Consider the following 10,800-nt stretch of genomic DNA (forward strand, 5'->3'; position numbering starts at 1 on the left):
AACAACAAAACAACCTGAAAGCAGAGTAGTCTCCATCTTGTTCTGTGAGGCGTTTGATAATAAGGATACCGAAAGCTAAAGTATTTCCAGTTCATTTCTTTGCACGAGCTATGATGTCTTGTCCTTGCAGTGCATGAACCAACACAGCCCTTTTCAGATAACACAAAACAGTATGTCAATACATATAAAAGATAAGTCTTTAACAGCTTTCAGATTGGAAGGAAAAAGTCTTTTAACCTGAATGGGGAAGAGGTGAGTGATACCACGCTTCTCTGGAGACTCACCGACACGCTGAGGCAAACCGAGTTATGGTATATTGAGTTCTAGTCTTCAGCATTCTGGGACCAACTCCATCTTCTGTCTTCTCTTCTCGCTCGACTTAAGCTCCGGAACAAGCGGCGATAGAGCTCGAACACCGCGGATCTATGAAGCAGAGCCAAAAACAGCGGAGACAAAGCAAGACCCGACCCAACCCAAGCTCTGGTAATCGTAGACGAAGCAAGACACGACCCAAGCTCTGTCTCCTCTCTATCTCTGTTTCGTCTCGTCTCTTCTCTCTTCTGTCTCAGACTCAGGCCCTAGGAAAGAAAGGAAATTGACAACGCATAGGTATGTCTACCTTCGATTCGATTACTGTTTACAGATCACGAAATCGAGCTTCAAGGTGTCGACGGAGAGTTTACTCGGTGGGAGATAGGGTGCGGTGACGAGATTAGGATTTGTTCCCAAGAGAGATTTCTGTTGGGGACTCTAATTTTTTTTCCACCTTCTGTGTGAAGACTATTTTTTTTTTCATTATGTAGCCTAAGTGTTACAATAAAGAGGGAAACAATTTAGTATTTCGCGGTTCTCGAAATTTCACTGAGTATAAGCGGCACACGTATTTTTCTATTCCCGCGTTCTAATTTTTCACGAAAGCATTAAGTCAGTGCTATGAATATGTTCCGGAATCAAAAAAATTATCTATCATAGCAGTTTGAAAATCAGCGCTATCCCGATGTGCTATCAATACCATTTTTTCTTGTAGTGTAAGATTGATCAATAAAAGCGTAGAAGCCTTATATTATTAGGGTTGAAGGAGGAACCATGAACAAACATCACATTTACCATGGTTTCATCTCAAAAAGCCAATAAAGGTATTGGTCGAGTTTCATTTTGGTGACACTTTAATTTTCGTGAGAAGCAGCAAAAAAAGAAAAAAAAACTCTCCCTTGAAAACAAACCACCGCCCCCTCTTTTCTCCTCCGGCCTGGTTATCGCTGTCACCGGTGCCGGAGTTATTTGTTCTTCTTGTTTCTATTTCGTTTGCTCTCCTCTCTCCTTCCTATCTTAGTTGATATGATCAGCACCCTGGAAGAGGTTTCTCAGATCTGTTTTTCAGATCCGGTTACTTTGAATCTGGTGTGACGGCAAGACGAAAGGGGTCGGCTTTGAGGGTAGTTAGGGGTTGGATCTGTGATATTTTGCTCCTCCGTCGAGATCCATTCCCTTTAAGGAGGTAGCGCATGGGGACCAGACGAGTCTCCTCCTAGCCGGATCTAGAAAAGGGTTTCGTTCTTCTTGATCTAAGGTTCTGTTGTTGGAGTGGGCGTTGGCTAAGGGCAGATCCTTGTCTTGGCGAGTTGACTACGGTGAAGCTCTTAGTCGAAGCCAAGGTCGTGCTCAACAGGATTTTCTTGGTGACGCACGGGCAGAGAGGCTTTTGGTTATCGTGTGTTAACGAAGCTCTTCCGGCAAAGACATGTGCAAATCAAGGTTCGCAGTGCCGTGTAGGGTCGTCTATGGCTCCGGCGGTGGCGTGTCTAACGTTTGCTCTTCTTTAGAAAGTTGGTCCCATGGCTTTCTCGGGAGATAGTAACGGTGTCTCTTTGGGAGGTTTTATCAGTTGCTTTCTTCTCTGTTGTGGTGTGTCTTCGTTGCTAAACGGATTTTCGCTTCGGTGGAGCAATACAGAGCCGTCCTTTAGTTCTTAAAGGCGGAACGCGAGCAAGAGATAGCGGATCTGGTGTGGTCTACCTGAGTCGTTTTTCTCTTGGTGGTGGCGCGTTTCAATTTCACGGCCTTCCCAGTGTCAAAATGCGGTAAATTTGGGTCCGTTTTTTGGCAGGTCGTGCTTTGTCTCTTGTTGTGCAGGTAATTGATTATCGATCGATGTGGTTGCTCCCGATTTTATTTTAGTTCTTAGAGAAAGACTCTTCTCGTCTTCGTCTTGGTGTCTTGGCGGTGATGTGCAAAATCAGGGTTTTGGCTTCAAGGCGATGTGGTTTCGTGGCGAGGTTACTTCCCTAGGTGTGAATCAGTTAGCGCCGTTTCTGGTTTTGGGTACTTTGCTCTGGGAATCTTTTATGTTTGTGATTAGGAAGCTGCTTGGCTAAGGGTTTCAGGTTGATTGGACCTCAAGAGTTAGGCGGCTAAATATTTTCGGTTCAACAAAGATCACACTCTCCTCTTCTCTTAACTGTCGAGACACTGCGGTTCAGTCCAGTAGGGTTGGGTGGTTTACGGGCTTGCGTTATCTTTGCCTCGAAATTCCAGTTGTGTCTCCAACTTTAGGTGGTTCTTATGGAGCTGCAAGAGTCGCTTGCTTCTCGGTTTCGAGGTATGGCCGGAGTAGCAGGAGTAGCGGTATCTCGTGGTAACATTGGTCTCACATGTAACCGGTTTTAATACTGAGATATAAGCTGGTCCTCTTTCTTCAAGATGTGTTTAGTCACTTGTTCTCCTTAGTGCTAAGTTTAGTTTCTTCATTCTTTGCTTTTTGTTTTAGTTTTTGGTCTTTCTGTTTTCTTTGTCTTCATTGTACTTCCGTCACAAACGAAAATATGGTATAAATTTAATATTTAAAAAAAAAAGCTAATAAAAATCAAATTCCATATGTATATTTTGAAGGAGTATATTTTTAGTAATGAAAATTTATAAAATATCACAAATGTTGTTGGGAAAGTCAATTAAATATGAAATCATTAAATACAACAATATCTATAGTTAGGTAATCCCTTTGATTTTTCATAATGTCACACCTTTATTGTGATAGATTCTTTCTTGGGCTTTACTTAGCGGTGTTGGTTTTTTTGGGTTGTCTTGGTGAAAAAGCAAATAACAAGAAAAGTCAATATCTTGTTGGATAAGATAAAACCATAACTAAGTTTTAATTAAATAAAAACAAACAAAGCAATCGTCTCCGATATAAATAAAAACGCGACCGTCTATATTTCTGGGTAGTTCACAAAATAAGCGGATAACGGGTACGCTTCTTCGCTTTAAATCATCTTCCCCGATTCCAAATCCTCGATTAGTGTTTCATCGCTTTCCTTTTGTTTCCCAATCCTAATCCGTGAACGATGGATTCTACTACTGCACTCGTCGTCAAGGTTCGAATCATTTTTCTTGATTTGTGAATCCTCAGTTTTGTAGTGCGATTCTAGGTTTTTGTTGGCCGATCGTGTCGATTCTCGCATGTCTATGTTCTTTTTTTGTTGTTCTAGGTTTACCAGATTTATTGTTGCTTGTAATCGGTCCTTTCGTTCTGAATTTTACCTATGGATCGACGATGCATATCTTATCAATCGGAAAATTGATGACTAGATTCTGATTTTTTCATGACATGCGTAGCTCTATTATCTTCTAGAAGCACAAACCCTAAGAAATATTTAAAAAAAAAATAATGAAATTATCTTGCCCAAAATCATAAGTTTGTTGTGTAATCGTGATCCCTAAGCTTGTTTTGTTCCTTTAATTTGTTTATTTTACAATTTCTTTTTTTTTTGCATGTTGTTTTGTTTGTTTGATTCATTTTAAGTGAGCTTTGTGTTCATTGCAGGTGAGTTATGGAGGTGTGCTTAGGCGCTTCAGGGTGCCTTTCAAAGCCAATGGACAGCTTGATCTGGACATGGCTGCTCTTAGGGGAAAGATCGCTGCTTTGTTTAACCTCCCTCTGGATGCTGAGTTCTCTCTGACTTACTCTGATGAAGATGGGGATGTGGTGGCCCTTGTTGATGACAACGACCTCTCTGATGTCACGAATCAGCGTCTTAAGTTCTTGAAGATTACTGTGCAGTCGAACGGTGGTGTGCCTGTTAACTCTTTTGCTTCAGATAGCAGTGGGAGTTCATCCGCCTCGGTTATGCCTGATAACCAGAACCCGGTTTCTAAGATCCAGAAGGGTTTCAATGATGTTATGATGGCTGTGCCGAACCCCATGCGTGATACCATTTCCAAGGTGTATATTGACCTTACATCTAAAGCGGCATCTTCTAGCCCTGTGGTTGGTGAGCTGTTTGATTGCATCAACAAGCTCGGGAAGCTCTCAAGTCCTCAGGAAAGTAGCCCTTGCTCTCCTGTTGCTAAGCCTGGCTCGTCAGGTCCTTCTTTGAGCAGGGAGGTTCCTTCCACTGATGAAAAGAAGGATGCATCTAAGAAGACCCAAGCTGGTAAAAAACCTGCGAATTTGAAAGAACCTGTTGCTGACTCAACCTCCTGTGGACTTGGTGCTAGTTTCAACGAGTGTCCCTTCAGTGGCAGTACCGTGATCGATTCCACTCCAAATCCAACGAGCCACAACAAGCATGCCCGTCGTGTATGTCACTCCAAAAAGACCAACAATGGTGATTACTGGGCCTCACTGGGTGTCTTCCATAAGGGCATCCGTTGTGATGGATGTGGCGTTCTTCCAATAACTGGGCCTAGATTCAAGTCTAAAGTGTAAGGAGATCTTTTACTTGCAAATGTAGGAACTACAGACATCTTTCGAATTTATTATGCTTACTTGTTTCTCTGGCGAATATTTTGCAGCAAAGAAGACTATGATCTTTGCACCATCTGCTTTTCCGTGATGGGCAATGAAGGGGATTACACAAGAATGGATAAGCCCGTCTCAGCTCAACAGCTACATCCCTTTAGAGGACTACCTACCCCAGTATTACTCTTTTTCTGTGTTTAAGTTTCCTTCTTTTCTTCTATAACCATCTCTGTCTGTATTATAGCTATTATATGGAGATCTTACGTTTCTTCCTTTCTTTCGTATAGTTTTCAAACCCTTGGTTGGGACATGTGCCGCGACCACACCACGGAGGTTTACATTTCAGGTGTACTCGGCCTAAACTAGACAGTCGCTTTGTCCTTGATGTCAATGTACTTGATGGAACCGTTGTTGCTCCATCTGCTCCATTCACCAAGATCTGGAAAATGAGGAACAACGGTTCGCTGGTGTGGCCGCATGGCACGCAGATCGTTTGGATCGGTGGTGACAGATTCAGCAGCTCTTTGTCAGTTGATTTACAGGTCAGAAACTATATCCTTAGTGTTGCCATTTATTTTGCTTGAGACATACCCTGAAGTTCCACTTACAGATCAATCATGTTGGTTGAAGTTACTCTTAGTGGCTTGAGTTAGCTTCTTTTCTACAGAAAGTGGCAATAGTTTCTTTATATATATATATATATATATAACACTAATTTTTTATTGGTGTCAACACCATTGCAGATTCCAGTGGAGGGTGTGCCTATCAACAGTGAGCTTGACGTGAAAGTTGAATTTGTTGCACCAGAGTCACCTGGTCGATACATTTCTTATTGGAGGATGGCTTCCTCTAATGGTCTTAAGTTTGGGCAACGTGTTTGGGTGTTGATACATGTACTGACTAAATCTTCTCCGCCATTTTCGTGGAATTTTGTTTTTCTCAATCATCTGATTCCTTTCTTTTTTTGCGGGTTGCGTGGTCAGGTTGATGCATCCTTGAAGAGCTCTGTTGAGAACGAGTTTCATGGACTGAACTTGAATGCCTCTCCTGAAGAAAATTTTGCAAGAGAATTTTCAGGGATCAATGTGAATCATGTTCCAGCTCAGCCTTGCAGCCCCAGTGTTAACCCTGGGATAGTGAAAGGTGCTGATGTTGAACCAGAAGCTTCTTCGGGATCAAACATTCCGATGAAAGATGACCTGTTTGTTGGTGAAGTTGAGCCTGTTGTTCCTAACACTCTTACTCCATCTTCATCTTCGTCTTCGTCATCATTCAACATAATCGAGTTCCCAAATAAGCCTACTACCGTTGAGGCGTTGGGTGGCGGTTCCTCATCTGCAAAGAACATCCCAGTTCCTCTACAAGAGGATATTGAGAAGAACGACGTCGAGATAACCATGCTCAAGGAGCTGGAGGAGATGGGTTTTAAAGAGATTGATCTGAACAAGGAGATCCTGAGGGACAACGAGTACAACTTGGAGCAGTCTGTTGACGCTCTCTGTGGAGTTAGCGAGTGGGATCCTATCCTAGAGGAGCTTCAGGAAATGGTAAGTGTGAATTGAAGATTCGAAAACCAGATTGAGAGGGATATTGACAATGTGATAATTTCTGCAGGGGTTCTGTGATGATGTGACGAACAAGAGGCTGCTGAAGAAGAACAATGGAAGCATTAAAGGCGTGGTGATGGATCTCCTCACTGGGGAGAAGGAGAAGGAGGCTTAGTGTGGCCGTTTGATTCTGGGAGAACTTCTATCTATCAGGACAAGGTTATGTTTTATAAATAATAAAACCTGATGATGATGTTGTGTGGTTTCGAACTCGGTGTGTTCCTTTGCTTCTTTCTTTCGTGTTGGATGGATGATATGATGTTACTACTATCTTAAATAAGTATAAAGACTTTATGCTTTCAATCTTCTTATTTTGAATGCAACCAAGTCTTTTTTTTTTTATCGATTTCATCGCTTGACCGCCCTCTCTCCTCTATGTCCAGTTGATTACATTTTTGCTTTTGATTCTTACATGCAATTTATATTCTTCCTGAACGTAGCTATTCATTCACCTCCACGACTTTATCTTTATGAAAAAACTGCTGGCAACCAAATGAGCAAATTGAAGACAGTCATTATTGAATTCACTTTCTTTTCTACGTTTACAAGTTTGAAGGAGTAAGTAATTGCATCTTGACTTTGTTTAAAATCTCCTCGACGAACGATTAAACAAACTCCTAAGGCTATTTCTGCTGTCCCTATTCTTCTTCTTGATGGTCTTATCCGCAGAGAAAGTATGCTCTTCCAACGTGAGTGCCCGTTCCAGTTTCTTAGATACAGAAAGAATCTCGTACGGATCCCACAAGGATTGCCCATACTCCCAATCCAAAAACGAAGGATGATGATGATGATGCTTCTTGGTACTTGATAAGGCCTCCATCTTGAAACGTGAAGGTTTACCTTTGACAAAAGCATGCTTTCTTCTCGCCTCGAACTCCAAAACAGTGCTTTTAGAGGTTTGGGAGTGGCTGAGCCAAGCCTGTGCTGCTGCTTTCATCAGCTCTATTCTCTTCTTCTTCTCTTCTTCGTTTTCATCTTTAGCCTCTCGTTTCTTCCTCATCTGTTTTCTTCTCCATTTGGGAGGGGACTTTTGGGGCTCCAAGCTATTATTATAGACCCAAACTTATGTCAGCTTTAAATGTGAGCCTTATGTTTCTTGTCCGAACCTACTAACTTCTGTCTGACTCATCCTTTTCTATTTTTTTCTTTTATTCTTTTTTCAAATGACTTTGTGTTTTTCCTAGCCTTTAATTTTCTGATGACTCACTATACTACATTATCTTTAGCTATGAGAAGCGTTGGAACAACACAACTTAAAAGGAAAAAACATGTAGAATCAATAACTAATTATTATAAGATTCTCCATTGTTATATTTGTTTATGACCTCACACAAAAATGGGTCATTCAGGTTGTTCAGACTTCTCTCTCTTTGCTGTCTCTATCATTGCACACAAGAAATTACTTGCATCACGACTGTGTGGATCTGCAAGTGCTGCGTGTGCTAAAAACGGAAGTTTCCTCAGTGATCTCCCACTTAAACCCTGCATCAAGAAGTTCGTCCAAATTCATAACATTCTCAGCTTTGTTGTCACTTCTCTACAGTCAGTACAAAAGTATTCACAAAGTCTAACCTCACACGATTTCGCAGCTTCTACCAATTGTTTACAGAACCAGGGATTTGTATCTGTATCATGAAGCTCATTTGCATTCACCTTTTCTTTCAAACTCGAAAAGCTTGGAATAGAGAGTCCATCACAGCCCTATACCAAAAATTATAAGATATAATTGCTCCTCCTTCAGTGGAGTTAACAGAAAAAGTATGGGCGAGCTTGTATTGTACCTGGAAACTTGATATGATCCCTTTGCTTATTAATTCCTCAACACAAGACCTCAATATTTCGTAACGAACATGAAGAGTTGGAGGGCCAACATAAGCTTTTATGTCAGCTCGATCCACGAAAGCAACATCTGCAACAAGAATATTCATGTGTAAATCTCACAAAACCTAAATGTGGAACACAGTTTCAGAGACGATGAAATGAGAATGTAAAACATTATTGGTAGCCAGGCGAAGTCACATTTCTATTGCGAACTCAATGCTGATTATCATGAAGAGGAATAAGGATATATGGTGGAAAAAAGAAGTCATGAGGCTAAGAACAGGATCAAAATAGAACCACCAGCTTACCAATAGCAGTAGTTATATTTGATGTTGTAAGGATTATCACATTCGGTGCTGATTTGAGTTTGTCCATTTGTGTAAGTAGTGCATTCACAACCTGTTACAAACACGGTGAGATTTGATCTTTGAGGATTAAGAATTTAAACCTTCGCAAATTCTAGGTGGATATGATGAGCAAAAGCTAGTTGGGATACCCGGATGGAATCTGAAGGTTCTGAACCAGACAATGCAGCTTTCCGTGCAGCAGCGAGACTTTCAACTTCATCTGCAGGCAGAACAATCTCAGGCCTAACAGGAGAAACAAGTCAACTATATCAAAAACAATGACAAATAACTCACCGATCAATACGAATACTAGGTTGTTATCTTCCTCCACCATCTCTTGGATCTTTTGGAAAAGCTTGGCAACCTATATTGTGAATTAGTAAACATAGCGAGAATAACAGATTCCAATATAAATTTCTTCTAAGAAATATGTTATCACTTTACAACTGTTGGTGAAGTTTGTGATATCAGTACTAGACATAAAATAATTCCAAGTCAGTCTACTATGACATGACAGAATTCCACTAGAGCAGCTGGCAGTTGTAAGTGGTTAGTTAACTAAGTTGATTTGAATTTGAAGTCCAATAACCCAAGAGTTCAAAACCAGCTTGTTGAACCAACCTACTGTCTAAAATGCATGCTAAAGGGGAAACTAAGACAAGTGTTAAAGAAAGAGCAATTATGTATCATACCAGCTTGCCACTTTCAGAGAACCATTTACTAAATAGAGAGTGAGCATTGACTTCAATCAATTGGCAATGTGGATATCTGACAAAAAAAGCATAGATGAAAGTCAAAACAGAAAGAGAACAGAAATAATACAGTCAATATAGATTCTTCTGATAGGGAAACATTTAGTGTAGAAGAGGACCTGGAGTTGCATCGAATTGAAAGCTTTTGAGCCAATGCTTTGCAAAGAGATGTTTTGCCAGTCCCTGGTGGTCCGTGCAAAAGAACAATCCTGCAGAAATTTTCAACGAATCATAAATGCTTCAAGGTTAAACGGGAAACAGAAAGATTAAACATCAGATCTAGACACTAAAGAACAAACAGAACGGCATAAAAGAAATTGAGCTTGCTAAGCAGATATAACATGTACTGAAAAACCATACTAATGTCACTCACCTGTTCCAAGAAACGAGATTTGGATTAACACCCTTCTGCGTGAACAGCAAAGCACTTGCGGCATAACGTAGTAACCGTTGCTTAAGTCCAGATTCATAGATCAAGCTGGACACAAAAAAAAATCCAGACCACTGAATAAATTGTTTTAGACCCATTACTGCTTTACAACCAAGTCAGCACCAAACTCAAGACACACCTTTCCCATAAGCCATCAAACTCCTTAGCAGGTAGAATCCATTCATTAAAGCTAGAAGGTTGTCCATCAGGGCCCAGTTCCTCACACGGTCCTTCCTCAGTTAACTGAATGTAGATTAAAAACAAGTCAGGTACAAGATGGGCAGCAAGAGAAAACAAAGGCCAGTGCCTTATTCAACTTTTGCATATACCTGAAAGGCATGGACAACAGGCTTAACTTGCCAGAACAAGAGAACATCATTATTCTTCACCCATTCCTCTGTAGATGCATGCAATAAGGCAAAAACATCAGTGACATCACTTGCATTTTTCTCTATAGGTGATTAGAATCTACAACTACCTGTATCACAAATACATATACGTTGCACATTTTCGACGAGGAACAAGTCGTGTGGAGGTATGAGAACAAGGCCATCTACATAGCTCATGCTCCTATTTTCCAGCATCCTAAACCCAAAACACACACAAACTAAGGAAACACGGTGAAGGCAAGCGAGGAAATGAATTTCACAAACCGTTCAACAGCTCTCTGGACGTCCTCGAGACGAGCGGTGCTTGATGGCTTTAAGCAGACCTCCACTAGAAACACACAAATGAGGATAGTCATTGAAATCGAATCGAGCAGCTAAACGCAAGGAAGGAGAATCGTTTGTACCAGATACGAGGAACTTGGTCTCGTGGAGGGGAGTAGGAGCTGGAGGAGGAGGAGGAGGATCGGTTGCGGCGAGTGGCTCTCCGACGCCTAATTGCTCGGCGATAATCGTTGGTTGACTGCAATTTTGGTGAGAGACCTCCATGGAAGCGTCGTGAGGAGGATGAATCGCAGGCTCGAGTATAGGGTTTTGCTCGGCAATCTCCATGGGAGTGCTCATGGCGTGTTCTGGAGAAACACGATTGTTTTCAATTTTTTTCAGATTTGGGAATGGGCGGGACTCCCACTGCACCTTTTTTATTTCTTTTTACTGGT

The 10,800-nt window shown here is 41.3% G+C and overlaps 3 protein-coding genes across 3 annotated transcripts; 1 reads left to right on the top strand and 2 right to left on the bottom strand.

Moving 5' to 3' along the window:
- The first annotated feature begins 3,159 nt into the window (after positions 1-3,159).
- LOC106307170 lies at positions 3,160-6,687 on the top strand. The gene is made up of 7 exons (XM_013744049.1): positions 3,160-3,371; positions 3,821-4,701; positions 4,792-4,915; positions 5,026-5,280; positions 5,482-5,631; positions 5,722-6,285; positions 6,353-6,687. The coding sequence occupies exons 1-7, from the start codon at positions 3,342-3,344 to the stop codon at positions 6,458-6,460; spliced, it is 2,112 nt and encodes a 703-aa protein (XP_013599503.1). The 5' UTR covers positions 3,160-3,341; the 3' UTR covers positions 6,461-6,687.
- Positions 6,688-6,839: 152 nt separating this feature from the next.
- On the bottom strand, positions 6,840-7,422 carry LOC106307182. The gene has a single exon (XM_013744060.1). The coding sequence runs from the start codon at positions 7,343-7,345 to the stop codon at positions 6,929-6,931; it is 417 nt and encodes a 138-aa protein (XP_013599514.1). The 5' UTR covers positions 7,346-7,422; the 3' UTR covers positions 6,840-6,928.
- Positions 7,423-7,544: 122 nt separating this feature from the next.
- On the bottom strand, positions 7,545-10,751 carry LOC106294546 (pachytene checkpoint protein 2 homolog). Its single transcript, XM_013730133.1, has 14 exons — positions 10,489-10,751; positions 10,349-10,412; positions 10,174-10,280; positions 10,025-10,092; positions 9,835-9,938; positions 9,639-9,743; positions 9,385-9,474; positions 9,206-9,281; positions 8,808-8,877; positions 8,663-8,733; positions 8,475-8,565; positions 8,127-8,254; positions 7,918-8,046; positions 7,545-7,827 (listed from the first exon to the last, which is right to left on the bottom strand). Exons 1-14 carry the CDS (start codon positions 10,703-10,705, stop codon positions 7,687-7,689), a joined length of 1,461 nt encoding a protein of 486 aa, XP_013585587.1. The 5' UTR covers positions 10,706-10,751; the 3' UTR covers positions 7,545-7,686.
- Positions 10,752-10,800: the final 49 nt, after the last annotated feature.

Source organism: Brassica oleracea, chromosome C1 (assembly GCF_000695525.1).
Source record: "Brassica oleracea var. oleracea cultivar TO1000 chromosome C1, BOL, whole genome shotgun sequence".
Lineage (NCBI taxonomy): Eukaryota > Viridiplantae > Streptophyta > Magnoliopsida > Brassicales > Brassicaceae > Brassica > Brassica oleracea.